The sequence below is a fragment of the Dromaius novaehollandiae genome, chromosome 2 (assembly GCF_036370855.1).
Source record: "Dromaius novaehollandiae isolate bDroNov1 chromosome 2, bDroNov1.hap1, whole genome shotgun sequence".
NCBI classification, from domain to species: Eukaryota; Metazoa; Chordata; class Aves; order Casuariiformes; family Dromaiidae; genus Dromaius; species Dromaius novaehollandiae.
In genome coordinates this window covers 140275978-140292291 of record NC_088099.1, presented here as the reverse complement: position 1 = coordinate 140292291, position 16314 = coordinate 140275978, and the positions used below count along the sequence as shown (strand labels likewise).

The 16314-nt window shown below is 40.0% G+C and overlaps 1 protein-coding gene across 1 annotated transcript in view; it reads right to left on the bottom strand.

Moving 5' to 3' along the window:
* The window catches only part of LOC112994974 (ras-related protein Rab-10-like), a 31444-nt gene extending 24335 nt beyond the window's left edge, over nt 1-7109 (bottom strand). Inside the window, exon 1 of the mRNA XM_026119664.2 lies at nt 6824-7109. Coding sequence (XP_025975449.1) covers nt 6824-6986 — 163 coding nt within the window. The 5' untranslated portion in view covers nt 6987-7109. The remainder of the gene's footprint in view (nt 1-6823) is intronic.
* Between the last annotated feature and the right edge of the window lie 9205 nt (nt 7110-16314).

The window sequence follows — 16314 nt, the reverse complement described above, 5'->3', positions numbered from 1 at the left end:
CGTGCACGTGAAACAAAATGTAGGTCCTAGCTATTACGGTTACTAATGTAATCTAGAAAGAGACTGCTCCATCAAAGATGACCTCAGAACACCGAGACCACACACACACGGTCCCGCTTTAAGGCTGGCATAACCCACCGTGACAGAGATCTTCCGGGGACTGCACTCCCCATCCCCGTGTCCAGCAAGTGCCCACCGCCCCATGGGCTGCCGCTGCCCGGACGCCGCGCCAGCAGCCTCGCTGCACACCACTGGCCTCGGTGCAGACCTAGGACAGGCTGCTGGCCTTCACCCCTTACGGGAACAACACAAAAACTTATTTTTCCAAAAGTTCTTTCCATTAGTTTTGCATTTCAGTGGTTGAGTTTTCTGTGTACTCAGAAAACATCAAAATGCCTGGCGATATATAAACAAGGAGCTTTCAGTTTTTATGTTGAAAAGCTTAATGATATGAGGAAGGACTTCAGTTTTGGCAGTATTTTTAACTGGCTAATGTGTTTGACTGTAAACTCACAATACCGCTATTCTTTTGCTTCCATGCTTTATATAAAATCTTAGCATCTCAGGGCAACTTTTTACAAAATCAACAATTTTACATTAGAACTATTAGTACCATTGCAGTGATTTCTATGAGACTCTGGCTGCCAAATTACTTTATCAAAGGAAAGCATTCATGGAAATAAAATAAAACTGCAGTAGAGGAAACACTCCCTTCCTTTTTATTTCCACATGTATTTGACATATAACTTTGAAGAGCACATTCTCACATGCCAGATTCCAATGGTACTAACATTTCTATGTGCACATGCGTAAAAGACTTGGGTGAATTTTTACAATTATTATGATAATCATGTCCTTCACTTGATGAATTCTCATTGAAGCTTCAATGGAAAGGGAAGATGAAATAATATAATTGGTATCTGTAATTAATATACAAGGCTTCCTTGATGAAATTAATAATGTTAGATGGAAATCTAATTTAAGCCAAATATGCTTATGTGCTCATGTAAGGTGAAATTTAAACTTCAAGGAAAACATTTGCTCCTGCATTTCACACAATTTTGTTTAATTATCTGTATCACTTTCTACAGCTAATATTAGAACACTTGAGAGGGACAAGATATGCAGTGGGAGGCTGGAATAGTGAACTGGGAATACGGCAAAAATTATAATCCAGCTAGAGACTTCCAGACTTATAAGAAACAGTTCTTATTTGACATACATTTTAATAATAAATTGACATAAGCTTTTTTTTTATTTATAAAAAGGAAAGCAGAGAGTGCTGAATCAGACTAAAATTTAATCTAAATTAAAATAAGGCATATTGACTTCTTAAGTCAGCTTCAAAATTTATTGACCTAAAAGGTCAATGAACGTTAGTGAAAAACAGAAGTCAATATGTTCTGCATGCATGAATTGCTCATGTCTTTATATGAAATTTCAGGCAAACATAGCAAATTGAAAAGGAAAAAAGAAAAATGAGAAATACAGTGCCAAAGACAGCTCACAGATTTCAGATGATTTTAGGCCCATGTATTATACAATATGATCAACATAACAAAACTAACATTGATTACCACTGTTGAGATAAATGTTATTTGAATGCAACAGCTTTAAGCTGTCAAATAAAACAAAGAATGGTACAAGTCCAAATTCTGGTTGTTATTACAAGGTATTATAGGATATATTATTCTTTTTTTTCTTTATATTTAAAATAATAAATATGTCCATATTAGGACTGAGGCAACTTAAATACAGCTAGGTCTAAGAAGCATTAAAATAGTCAACCACAAAGGAATTCAGCTGTGAGTTGCTTGTCTCACCCCTCAGTACCTGCAAAAAAAGTCTTTAGCTGTCTGCAAAAGTCCTCTTCAAAGATGTCTTCTGCACCTGGCCTACAAAATTACAACACACTATTTTCATCCTAACAGCTTTATCAAGTTCCTGGTATAACAGGCTGAAAAAACATCTGCACCCGGAGGAAATTCCAGTCTCAGTAACTTTGCAGAATATAACAGTGACAGAAAGGATAGAAGTTGGCACGTGCCCACACGCAGATCCCAGCCCGTTTACCGTCATACAGCATCTAAACTCCAGAAACAGATAAGCAATTGGTACCAATTCTTGTGCCTGAGTTCAATAAGGTCCCAGTGAGCAGAACCGTCGGCGAGCGAGCCGCCGGACGTCAGCCCAGCACCCGCTGCTCAACACAATCGCACATAACCCACCCTCGTGATGGCAGGGTGGAAACAGGCACAGCAACAGCAAGGGGCTTGTCCAAAAGGAAATGTCGCAATCTCTTTGCAAGTGCAAAAACTAATAACTGAGCCATTGCTGTAACAGGACCATCTAACAGTGGTTGGTGAAATAAAATTAACCACTGTGTTACGAATACTAGTAACTACTGATGGACTTACCCCCGGAACTGATACCATCTTCTCCATCCCTTTGAGCTGCTTTGCCTGGTTTGCGTTTCAGCCGTGTTACTCTTACCCATGATGTAACCCTTACTAGTAGCTGGTGCATCACTCGAATCAGACAATAGAGACAGGCTTTTGGATGTCACCATTATAGGGACACCTCACGCAGTCCTTCCCTTACCAACTCACCAGCAGATTCACAGACATGTTGAACAAGAAAGTCCCTCACACTTCCTCCAATAGAATAGCAATAGCCCACAGCTGCCCTTTAAGGGGTCTGGAAGAATAAAGTCACTTAAGAGCAGGTCACACTGCTGCTGCTGCAATGGTCTGTACCACCTCCTTACTCACACCCAGTAAGAAATTACTGGGAGGTAGTAATAAGCATTCAAACTGGGAAAATTGCCTAATTGCAATCTGATCTACAGTGCTATCTAAGGAAGGGAAGGGTCAGAAACTATCAAGATTGTCAGCAAGAACCAGTAGTTTCTAAAACAAATAGCACATTATTGCCTCCTCTACTCGACAGTCTGGTCACAGATACTGGCACCCTCTACGAACAGGGACCCTAGTACCAGCTGTAATCAAATATGAGGAAGTGGACTGAATGTGTGGTAAGCATTTATAAGACCTCCCATCTCCAAGGCTAAGAAACATATCTAAAGAGTGAGGAAGTCAATATGGTTAAACAGCCAAGGAATCTGGAGACTCAGATGCAAGTGTCTGCTCTGGTGCAAACTTCCCTTTGCTCATTTTGCTTTTCTGAGAATTTTGCAGATAGAAAATGAAGCTTAGAGAGACTAAAATCAGCTTAAATCACAAAGCTGAGAAAATTAATGACATGCTACAGCAATGAGAGTTTACAAGTACGATGGACAATATATGCATCTGTGGCATAACACAGTTTAGAAGAGCACATATGTGAAAAACTGGTCAAGTTAATTTGAGTCCAAATGATGGGATAAGAAAGTCAGAACATGGTCGGTGTAGAGGTCAACCTAATTTGATCATAATATTTGGTCCTATTATCTTTTTTTTTTTGGTACATGTCAAGGAGTATCTGAAGCTGAGTAGCAGCTGAATAGTCAGAAATACTGTTAAATACTGCATATTTAAATTACTGCATAAACTCTACTCTGTTTCCTTGTAACCTGAATATCAGGGAATTCACATTGACTTCAGAACTGGCTCTTTTTTGCAATTTCACTCTTAGGTCTTGTATTTTACTCATAACAAATCATATCCCTTCTTTTTTTAAATATAGGCATTAGAAAACAAAAGTTTCCTTTTGAAGAAAAATTCAGAATAAAATTATCTTTTTTTTTTTTTTTTTTTTTAATCCTGGAAGTGGGAGTTGCATCACTTTCAACTATGAAAGTTTTACAAAGACCCACACCTCTACAGAAATTTTCCCCACGGAGTACAAGTCTTTTGAGGTACCGCAGCCACCGCAATACAGCAAAATAAAAACCTTACAACCTGTCAGATCAGCATCCTGTTCACTTGTATACAGGGGGGTTTTTTTGTTCATAAACTTCCTCTAGGGCTTTCTATGCAATGCCATTGTTTAAATAAAAACAGTTATTCTTTATAGTCTACTATAGTCTACTATTCATAATACAATGCGTCTGCCTTATGATGCGTATAAGTTTAATTAGAAAACTATAACTGCTTATAATTCACCCAAACTGCATAATTGAAGAGGAGGAAGGGCACCCATCCTTGAGTGTTGAAGTGCTGCATAAAGTGCTTTCAATGAAAATTTACCATGAATGCATTTTTTTTCATTTCATAAAATACATAACTTTAGAAAATTTCACAACTGGAGCCTACTAGGTACAACTAGAAAATGTCTTCTTTTTTGCAATTTTTTCTAGCAGCGCAAACTCGCCAATAATGATGATACAGAAATGGGATTCTCAACAGCACCCAGCCTTTTAACTTCTGTGACTACTACCCTTCACCACCGAAGAAAGGTGGTGATATAAGATCTTGTCAGGAAGCCCAAATACCTGAGAAAAGGGTGAAAAAATCAATTAACATCAGATGAGCATTCAATAGGCTGCATGACAGATAGGGAACATTTGACTGAGAATGTATGAAACGGGAATCCAAATGAAAACAGCTGTTTGTTTTGATAGTGACAACAAAGCGGAAGAAGATATCATGAACAGAAAATCTGAAATGTTGCAATGTACCTGAAGCTTCTTCCTATAGACCACTGCTGAGGCTTTCCAAAAACATGCTACCAAGACCTAAACAATGACTCGCTGTTGTAACGGTCCTAGTGGGCAAGAAACTTCCACTTTCAACATTACTATTTTAGAATTCATCACCAACGATCCCATCCATTTTAAAGTCTAAGCTCTGACACACCTTGTAAAATGGAATTAAATGGAATACAAGATTTCAGAAACTACTTTGGAATCACATTCAGATAACAAATACCCAGATTTTGATGATTTGTTTACACTGCAGATAAACATACGTTAAGTTTTTAAATCCCTCAAGAACAGGTTTCGAAAACAGTAAGCAAATTAGTAATGTTAATCTCAGTCCATAATGGCCACAAAACTGATTCATCTTAACTATTCTTTAAACTATTTCAACCCACAACTTGGAAATCAGAGCACTAGAAATTCTGTCTCAAAATAATAATCTCAAGGCTAGGAATCTAAATTCCAATAAAAAAGCCATCATTAAAGCCGACATTTATTTTCATGGACATTCCTTGGGACTTTTCTTAAGCACTGTAACAAACTGCCTGTTAAAAGGATGAATTTTCATTACACTTCTGGTGGTTGTATTCTTCCATTTTTGTTCATTTTGGTTTCAGAAGATGCTTTGCAGGAATATGCAAGGAAATAAAAAACGGTTTAAGTTCTGCCAGTTCTCACGTGGGCAGGTCAAGTAACCTCATGTACATTAAGCACTTCCTCTTACAAAATAGGACCAACTGCTGCCACAGGTACTACCTATTACATATTCAGTTAAGCAAACTCCTCCTACACTGAAAAATGTATGAGAGCCATGCATATTCAAAACATAGGAACACGTGATTTCTTGTGCATGCTTTACTGTTCCATTAAACCGCACAGAAAATGAAAAAATGATTACACGCATGCAAATCCATATTTAAAAATGAAAATTTCCCACTCAGAAATTTGTTAAATTTCTGTGGCAAACAAAAACTCCCACATATTCCACATTTTCAAGCTGATGACCATTTTCAGCACGTGGACAAACAACTTGCCATTCTCCATGGTGATGCGGGCCTGGAATACCACCACAATGGAAAATCCAGATCAGCCAGGTCCTGCAGATGCACTGGGGAAGGCAGCACAGTGACGCAGCATGAAACCAACTCAGTTTAGCAGGGCTAATTGTTTCCATCACAGCAGTTGGTCTACTTTAATAATCACACATGTTGCCACCTATAGTAGAAGGTATCTTGACTCATCGGTACCCTTTATACCATTAAAATCTATTAATACAAAGTTGAAACCCTTTCTACTGTGAAAGACGGAAGAATTGAGTATTTTATTGAAGCCCCAAAACTCTTTGAAGCAGATACTGTTTTCTATGTATGCACACGAGTATACAACAACAGGGCCTCCATTTGGCATCACAAGCACTAGTACAATAAGAAACAACTTGCCTTAGTAATTTTAAAAACAAGTTCAGAACGTCACAGACAAGTACCAGTGGCAATACAGAAGCTGGAACAAGGAGGTTTTGGAGCCACAGGCACACGCCTCTGGACACCCTGACGAACCCACCTGCGGGTTCAGTTCGCTAGACAAGACTGGAAGCGTACAGCCGGTTGCCAGAAGGTGATTTTAGCAATGCTAAGCTACAAGGGTCAGGCAGGATGTATCTGTAGAAACACAACCGTGTGGCAGTGCCGCGTGCGCACGCTCGCGTGTGCGAGAGTAAAGGTCTAGGAGAACAAGTGAAATGGGAGCCCAGGCACGCGCCAGCCCGGTGGCACGCTTCTGTGGCGCTGCCGTCCCTCGGGGTGGGCTCACGAAGCGGGAGTGCAGGTGTGCACCTCCGCTACAGCGCAACTGGTGCCGGTGCAAGGGGGTAACAGGCGGAGGCGTGAGGCGGGACGCGCGTTCTGGGGGTTTCGGGGGGTTGTGAGGGCGGGCTGGCCAGGCCGAGGGGGCACGGGTGGGTGCCAGGGGTGTGCGCAGGGAGGGATGACAGGCTGTGGGGGGGACATAGGGGTGCCAGGCTGCCGGGGGGGCAGGAGGGGGTACGGGCACGGATGGGTGCCTGGTCGTTAGGGGGGTGACCGGGTGCGTGCCAGGCTGTCGGTGCGGGCAGCTCCTGCCTCGCCGCCGTGCTGCGCGGGGGCGCGACGCGGGCCGCCCCTGCAGGCGGCCGTGCCCGTCACTCACCGATGGTGGCCAGGTAGGAGGAGGAGGAGAAGGCGGCGGGCGCGGCGGCGGGCTCGGTGTACCTGCGCACGATGGAGGTTTTCCCCACGCAGGACTCCCCCGCCATCACTATTTTCACCAGCAGCGGCGGCTTCCCCGCAGAGCCCTGCCCCAGCCCGGCCATGGCGCAGGGCCCGCCGGGCAGCGCGGCGCAAGGCCGGGCGGCGGCGGGGCTCTGCCAGCGGCCCGCGCCGGGCCGGGGGCGGGGGCCGCGGCGCCGCGGGCCGCCCCGCTGTGAGGGCGGGGGCCGCCCTCGCCCGCGGCATGGCGGGGCCGGGCCGGGGCTGGGCCGTGGCCGCCGGCGAAGGGGGGGTGGGGAGGCGCCGTGACCCCGCGGCTGGGGGCCGTTACCGCCGCAGCGCAGCGGGGCAGGCCCGGGAGGCGCCGCGGGCTCCCCCGAAGTGACAGGCGACACGGGCGGAGGCGGAGCGCGCAGATCGGGGCGGGGACGGGGCGGCCGCAGGGCAGGGCGCAGGTTCAGCGAGCCGGGCCGGGAGGGGAGGGCCGGGCCGGGCCGGTCGCCGCGAGAGGCCGGAGGGAAGCGAAACTCTTGGGCCGCGGCGGCCTTCGTGGCGCTCTCTGCCTTGCTCGTTTTCTCCCAGCAGGGCGGGAGGGAAGCGACCGGAGCTGCGCGGGATAGGCGGCCTCGCCGGCGGGCCGCGCGCGGGGGCGGCCGGGCCTCGAGGTGCCCTCGCCGAGGAGGCCGCGTCGTTTCTGACTCCGGTCCCCGCTGTGAGAAGGGGAATAACGGCACTTAGTATTCTTAAGTTATTCAATAAAACAGAGGTATCGCTGCATGACGTCCCGCCGGTTTGAGGGCTGGCGTCATCACCAGGTGGTCCGTGAAGATAAGTTGTTTCTGTCCAAAGTAATTACAGTACTATTTATTAAATTAGATTTGTTAAAGTAGTTTTGAAGAACAAAGCATCTCTCCCTTTTTGTAATCTGGCTGATTGTTGCTGTCGTTACTACATCAAAAAAAATCTGTAAATGTACTATAGAAAATATGAAACTGGTCAAGGTCTAAAATAAGTCTATGATTGTTAAAAACGAGGACCAAAACGGTTGACGTGAAGTAATACTGTGTTATAAACTGCTAACTGTAGCCCGCAGCAGTCCCAGAGCTGTCACTGCTGCTTTGTCTGTTTTGCTAATGCATCACACTGACTGTGCTTATCCACCCTTTCTAGATTTTGTCTTCAGTCTCCCTTAGTGGCCATTTACTGAATTTAGATGACAGCCATTTGTGTACAGTGTCTATTGTAGTGCTGAACTCTGTAACAAGACCATGTTAAAACTATTACAAATACTGCACGGGGTTCTACACGCTGCGGTTTAGGCATGGCTTTGAATTAGGATTATGAAATTCTGCAAAGACGCTTTTTCATGAAGTTTCGTCACAGAGAGTGAAACAAGGAACTTTCACAACACCCTATGACACTTCCCCTGTGAAGTACAGAAATAAACAGTCCATGTTTTTTCCTTACTTCCTTGTTTTAAAGACAGTTACAGAGGAAATAGTTTTCAGTAATTTCCTCTTTCACTTTTGATTTGTTATTGTCTGACTCTCAAAGGCACCTCTGGTCAAAAAAAAAGGATACCTACAATGTAGACTTGCTCCCTGTAGCTCTGGATATTTTCACCAGAGTCCCATACTATTGAAATAATAAGTCCTTAGCCATTTGCTGATCATGCATACTGTATTCATCTGGTGTCATAAATTTAAGAATGGAACATACTTCAAACTAAGAATAATAGTAGATGTTTATGAATGTTTATTAGTTAGACCTGTAATGATGCCACATAATTTTTGACATTTTCGTCTTCAACCCTTCAACCAACTCATTTCGGTCAATTCATATATCACAGAACATAACAGAGAAGTAGATATTTAACATATTCATTTACTCTTCGTGGAGGACAAATTATGAATCAGTGAGTTCCCCATAGCACAACTTGGGAAGTCCATTTTTCAAAGGTGAGGTATTATCTCAAGCTTATTTCCCCATCACCCCACTCTGAAGCACAGCAGAAACCTGCACCTTGGCTGTCCAGTATCAAACCGGTTAGCCACAAACCTGTAGGACTTTGTGGTAGCAGGTCTCCAAAGGGTAGTGATAAGTTATTTCTCGTTTGGTTCAGACTCCGTAATTACTGGAAGAATGAAACTTTCTGCTATAAGTTGGGAAGTAATCAGTAGGAAATGACTGAGAAGATCAAGTTTGGAGTATTTCCATTAGAGACAGAAAAATATTATATATTGATAAGACTGAATGCACTCTTGAATGACAGTTGATGGAACAAGTTGATCCTACAGGACACTTTTGTCTGACCCAATCATATTATGAAGGCATTTGGAGAGCCTTTTGTATACAATAAAACTGCAAGCGTGTGGCTTGTTTAGTTTAACAAAATGAAGGCTAAGAGGGCTAAGAAGGCTCTGATTACTGTCTGTCAAGGATTAAATAATAGGGAGGAAGAAGAGTGGTTTAAATAAAAGGATGATATTGGCTTAAGAAAGAACAGGTATACACTGACAATGAATATGACTGGACTAAAAATTATGATATTTCTAATGATATTTCAGAAAATAATTGCAATCAGGGTAATTGGGAAAAATCTTGAATGAGACAGAACATGATGAATTCGTTTGAGAGGTTATGACTGTCTGCAATAGCAAAGGATTGGACTTAGTAGACCAAAATACTTTCTATAAGAAGCGTCCCCTGCTTTCTAAGCAGCTCCATGAAGTCTTCATGCTCCATGGAGCTCCTTGCTCTGGGAACCTCCATGCTTCCTCATGCAGAAATTCAAAGCTACTTATTATTGATTTGAATATTGATTATTTATTGATTGGACTATCCCAGATCTGAACTATGATGGGACTCTAGCATGTTCTGGTAGTTCTCCTGGATCAGAGATGATGGGGAATCTATAGCATTTATGGGTAATCTAACATTTACAACAAAGTTCAGATGTCTCCAGTCTGCTCTAAATAAATTCCACTCAGGTCCTTCCATCTCCTGTTCTGGCAGGGACTGTGATGGGAATGCCCTCTACCATCCCACAGAATATGTACTGCTGCGGTATAGCAAATTTGACCAGAAGGAGAAGAATTTCACCCACCTGTGTTAGATTTATAGCTTGCCAGTGGCAACAGTGACCAGAAGCGAGGAATCTGCAAAATCATAAATGCCTCAGCTAAATATTTGGGGAGGCTAAAAGCACTTCTACACAACTTCCCCCAAAAGACAGGTAAGGTCTTTTGCCATAGTTTAGTATATATAGCATCTCAATTCAGTGGTGTATTGAGAACCTTCAGGCAAATCCTCTCAAGATCGTAGAACAAACCCCTACAAGGTGGTGCCAGTTTGGATGCAGAAACAAGAACAAGGGTAGTGCTCTGCTGTGTAAGTAGATGCTCTAACACAGGTGTGGCATACACATGCATGTGAGCAGCAGATTAGTTTATAGATACACCTAAGGCTTTGTCTTTATTGTGGAGTCTTCTCTAGTTCTCTACTCTGAAGTTATTCTTTGCAAAATAGCCTACTTAAAGTGAGAGTAACACTGTAGCTCTCTAAAGCAATTAAGATTATATGATAGCAAGAACTGATGATGTTAGTATGATGAGTTATGTTAGCTCAGTCTTTAGTCCGCATTGTCTGTCAGGCCAACCAAACCAAAAGCATCTCTGTATTTTTGCACATTCAGTTGCTGATCTATCAGCAACAAGCAAGTAAGGATTCTAGTTAATTTCTTAATGAAACTCCCAATGCCTAAGGTTACCTTCCTATCCATAAATTACAGTATCACTTACCACTTTCCTCATATTCCTATCCACAAGGGGACAGTCTTTCCATCTCTTACCACCAACTATAACATAGTTTAAAAGTTAACCCCTTAAAAAGCTACCATTCAGTGAATATAATACTAGGGAAAAAAATTGTGATTTATTTTGTTTTAAACATATGTTTCTTGTCTTACAAAAAATTCCCCATCTTTGTAAGCTATATGAAGTTGTTTAATTAATAGAGCTAATCATAGGTAAAGTTAGTTTAATAAAGGTAATGACATGAAAATAATGAGTGTGCTGCTACAAGACAATCAGTGCAAAGCACAGAACAAAGTTACGATGACATCATTGAGATATCCTTAGGAAAGGAAGAAACTGCTCTCTTCCATGTCTTTGCCTCTTGATCACCTTTAATTGATCACTTCTATTTCTTTGACTTTCCAACATCTTTCCAATAACATGATAAAATAGTGGTAATATTAACAATATTAGTAATTATTAATAACAATATCATTTTAATAGCATTGTAGTGGACACCTTTTCATTTTTCATAGAAAAAATGACTAAAATTATTAGAATTAAGTTTTATAAAATGTTACTACAACATTGCTTTCATTATTATGGAATGCTTGTAAATAGCATTGCTTTTATTATATGATACTTGGAGAACAATAGCTTATGTACAGATACTTTTATATCAAATGTTCATTTAAGAAGATCTACTCAGTTTATTGTCAGAGAAATTGAGTACTTTTGGGCACAGAAGAAAACACCGTGTTTATCACTTCTCAGAATGCTCACACAATTTTTGGAATTCGACTTCATATCGTCTGCTTTGCTTTAGTGTTGTATATTACACAGAATGTACACAAACACTATTCTCTGATGAGAGTCGATGAAAAGTGACAACAAAAGGTAAGCTAGCTCTTCATTGCCATTATGGAAACAAAGGACTGTAAGTTGCTCTGAATGCAGCAACGAGTCAGAACTGCTCCTCAGGAGCATATTTCATGCAAAACATTCACAGCGTAATCTTGTCACTCAGCCTGCTTAGGATATTCTTGCAAGCTGCTATTATAAAAAACTGTTAAGGAGAAGAAAGTAACTATAAACCTAGAATCAAGAAACAGCAGCCTTCAAGCAGAGCAGTGTTTCTGAAATATAATGGTACCCTTATAGATGCCACAGCCTCCTTAACAAAATAAAGCTTATAAAAATTACAAAGAAATGAAATACATTTCCATTCCAAATGATTTTGGTGGAATATTAGAACACTAATGCAATTAAAAATATTAGCAGCATATTCATGTAAGTTTTCCTGAGATGAAGGTATGAGCTAAAAATGGTAATGAGAGGAAAGAGCTAGGTTTAATTTGAATTTAAAATCCTCAGTATTAAGGCACTGCTCATATCAAGATTACTCACTGGATAGATTCTGTTAAGTGACTGAAGTGAAACTCTTTGGTTTCATTAGTGTTAAGATAAAACCATATCTGAGTGGACAAAAGTGAGTGAAATTACTCATGATAGGCAAAACAGGGTTCACTAACCCTTAAATGAAATTTCTGGCCCAACTGTAAAGTATTTTAGTTATTTAAGAGAGGAGATTCACTGTTAAACTGGAATAAAAGTTTCAAGATTTCATGAGAGAAAAAGTATCTCAGAGTCAGAACAACTCAAATGTGTGATCAGTGATGAAAACTCTCTGTTGAAAAGAGATTATAATGAGATACCCATTGTTTATGGCTTGCTCATGACCTATTTGGGGGGTTTAGCGACTTTTAATTTTGTTTTCATTATATAATAAAATAGTAATCATTACTTACTGTGTTAGCTTATTTATCTTCAATTAGAGTATCCCTTGATGCCTTGTGACTCAAAGTCATAATGCTGACCTACTGATAAGAGGCAGATACTGGAAGAACAAAATAAAATGAACCAAGCCTTACATCAGGGGTCCTGACCCTTCAGCTCAGAGGCATCATGTGGTCCATAAGAACCACTGGCATGCCCACAGCTTAAAACTGAGACCACAAGGAGAGCAAAGTATATGTTGCCTGCCACCTTGTCTCAAAATTGTTGCTCTTAGGCTCACAGAAGTTGGTAGCTATGAATATTTCATAATTTGATAATAAAATTACCACTCAGCAGCTTTAAAAACACTATTTTTCATCAAAAGTGTATAGTTCCCATATTAGAAAAGGTAGATTTTCTTCTGCAACTCATTTGGAATCTATGAAATTCTTTGAATCCAAAATAGCAAAAGGAATAGCTATTTTAAAAGACCGTAATGACTGCCATTTGTGTACTTAATAAAATCCTGATTGTAAAATCCTGAAGTTCAGTCAAAAAAATTTGCATTTATGGCAGTGGCCCAAAAATTATTTTGTCCTGAGCTTGAGCCTGTGTCATCTCTAACACTGAAATTTCAGTACACACTGACACCTCTTGAATGCCAAACTTTCAACCGGTTCTAATATCTTAGTAAGTTCTACAGCTGTCTGCCACTTGCTGTCAACTTTGCTCACTCAACAGTCTGAGAAGTATGTATTTAAGGCTTAAATATATATGCTTCAAAACTGCGCTTTCTTTGGGTCACTGGTTAATTATCTCTGGTCAAGATTTTCAAAATCATTATTTAATATTACACTTCTGAATTAATATATAGAAACCCAAATAAGTTATCCAGCTGCACAAATGCTAAATAGAAATTGCTGGGCCCTTAGAAATTTGGTGTTTAATTTTGGTGCTTAAATATAGCTTTAGAAAATAAAAGCTAATTCTTAAAAAAATTTACCCTCTGGATATTTCATAGAGATTACTTTAATGTGTTTTTATCAGCTAGAAATGTCCTAAATATTCTATATGCTAGGTTACCAATACTTATCTTTGTGCAGCTGTTCTCTTGAGCAACATGATGAATATCTTTGGGCAGTCAGTTACTGATCATAAGCAGTGAACTATTGCAACATTCACTGTGCAGCCCAGCTAAACTGCTCCAATTACACAGTTAGGAGTTTCCCAAACCTCATAGAAGTGTTTCAGGTGTCTCAAGCAGTATGTGTATCAGAATCTGTATTGTATTTGGCTTTTTTACCAGTAAGAGTGCCATCTGTACCCATATAAAAACACAAAAATAAAAAGAATGTAATATAAAGTGCCTCCCAATTCAAGTGGCCAGTTACTTTATGAGAAAGGAAAATTAGGTTGGTTTGATATGACTTGTCTTTGACAATTGTGTTCTCACCTCTATGCAGTTACTAAAAAATTATTTATCCTAGTCTTTCTGGGTGTTGAAGTTGGGCTACTGGTCTATAATTTTGTAAGCTCTCTCGTTGGCCTTTTTAGAGATAGGTTGTATGCTTTGCCCATCTGCAGGATTCAAGTTAGCCACTTCTGTTTTTTCTAAGTTTCCAGGAAGTTAGTTATGTTGTCCCTTCTATGGCCTGCAGTCTCTTCTCTATATTTAATAAAAATAAAGCATTTCATTGAGAATAACCAAATAGGCATTGTGTTTCTCTTCAAAACAAAACATACTGTAATGAGAATAGGACTCATTTGCAGCAAGCAGTCCTTAAAAATTATGCGAGCATTAGTTTTGCAGGAGAAAACATCTTTTCAGAGAGAAATGATAATATGATTATTTGATGCGTTTTTTGTTGTGTATTTCCAGGATTATATTCAGCTCGAAAGTTAGTATTCTAATAAGGGAACTATTACAGGAGAAAACTAAAAGACAATTGTGTAATTAATGCTGGTAAAACTGAATGTTACCATCATAAATTGATAAAAATGGGATTTAGGTTTTAAGACAACATATATGGGAATATCATAGGCCTGATGCTTTATTCTGTTACACCAATTTTATTATATGGTTAAATAAATTATACTGACTTGAAACTAGTGAAAGGTCGGGCAGTATATTCCTAGCAGAAGCTTTGTTGCAAAACTTGATAAAATATAATTTATTTAGAAGCAAGTGAATCTGAGTAGATAGTTAAATAAATAGTTAAATGTAGAGAATTCAGACAAGTTCTGTAAAAAGCGTGCAGTGCACATTAATGTTACTTGCTTAATGTTGAGAATAGTAAATTCTCAACATCTCTCTCTCTCAAAAAAAAAGAAAAAATAAATACTTCTCATGATTTAAATGGTTTACAGACCGAAAGCCAGACACAAAGGGCTGTTGTATATACAAGAGACAATTCCACTAGTGCCAGAACTGAAGGTTTGTAAAACCAGTGCAGGTGAGAGCCCACTGAAGCACACAAGCCACATCCAGACACGCAGCAGCAGGAGGACAGTGGGGAGAAGAGAGCTCAGTGGAGCAGAAGGGTGTAAGGGCTATTTGCTCCTGATTGTTTCAGAAGGACTGGGAAGTGTTATTAAAATGTACATGTGTTATTAACACATTTCTTTGGCCATAGGGAAAGCAGTGATTATTTTAGGAGAGATCTGGTAGGTCAGTGGTTTAATGAACTGGAGAAGAGAGAGTATTTTATATAGAAACTATTGAAACTGGTGCTTAGGTGGGCACTTTTCATAGAGGCTCCTATGATTTGAAGCCATCAGCTCAAATTGCCCTGGTAGTCTTGATCAGTGTAAGTTATCTGAATGACTGTTGGGAGCAGGGAATAATATTTTATTTTTAGGTGCCTATTCTTGGATTTAATGGAAGTTGCTGGTTTTATACTTATTTTCACCAGTCTGACTGCATTTTCCTGTATATGAAAAGAACACAGAGATGTGACTAGCCCATTTTTATGTATCATATAAATCTATTCAAGTGAATAAATAAATAAACACTGTTACAATGGAGTAACAGTGAAAGATTGCATTGATGCTAGTAGGAGTAAAAATGTTTTGAAAATACTACTATGAAATCATCTCTGAAAATGCCATGAAAACACACACACACACACACAGACACACACACAGACAATACCTCCAAACAGAAGTTTTTCGTTCAGATAAATGTCAAAAATGCACAGCCCATTTTGATTTAAGTATCTGACATGCTCTTCAAATCCACAGTGTGCATGGCAGATACCAGAGGAAGATGTTTCATTGATCCTTAAAAGATTTAAATAGCAGTTTATTTATATTTAGCATTATGAAAGCACAAAAGAGAACAATAAAAGAGTATTCAATGCCTAGTTTTTTTAAGCTTCTTCCTAGAAAAGACTTCCATAAGAATAAGGTTAAATCAGTAGAAGCTATGTCTGTTGTAGATAATATAATGTATGTTGCTATGTATCATGTTAGCGACTCTAAAACAATGTGCACATTATATTTTTTTCATTTGCAATTTAGAATTCTCAGAATAAGGGATGCAGAGACAAGGATAACCCGTGCTCTCTGGGAAAGATTCATGGAAACTGAAAAGTAAGATCTTTTAATAGTTTGTGATAACTGTTTTTCTTGGCTTAAGTGTAGGTTTTAAAAAATGGTGCTCATTGTTTTGCTTGTAGTTCTTTCATGCATGGACAATCATGCTGATGATGCATTTACTTCAAGTGAATTTTCCAATTGAAAAAGTACTCTTGAGTAGTTTAAGTACTATGAATCACCAAAAACTCATCTAAGTCCCATAAAAGCACTAGCTGCAAAAACAGCCCTGGAAAGAAGATATATTGGGATTGTACTGCATGATTCA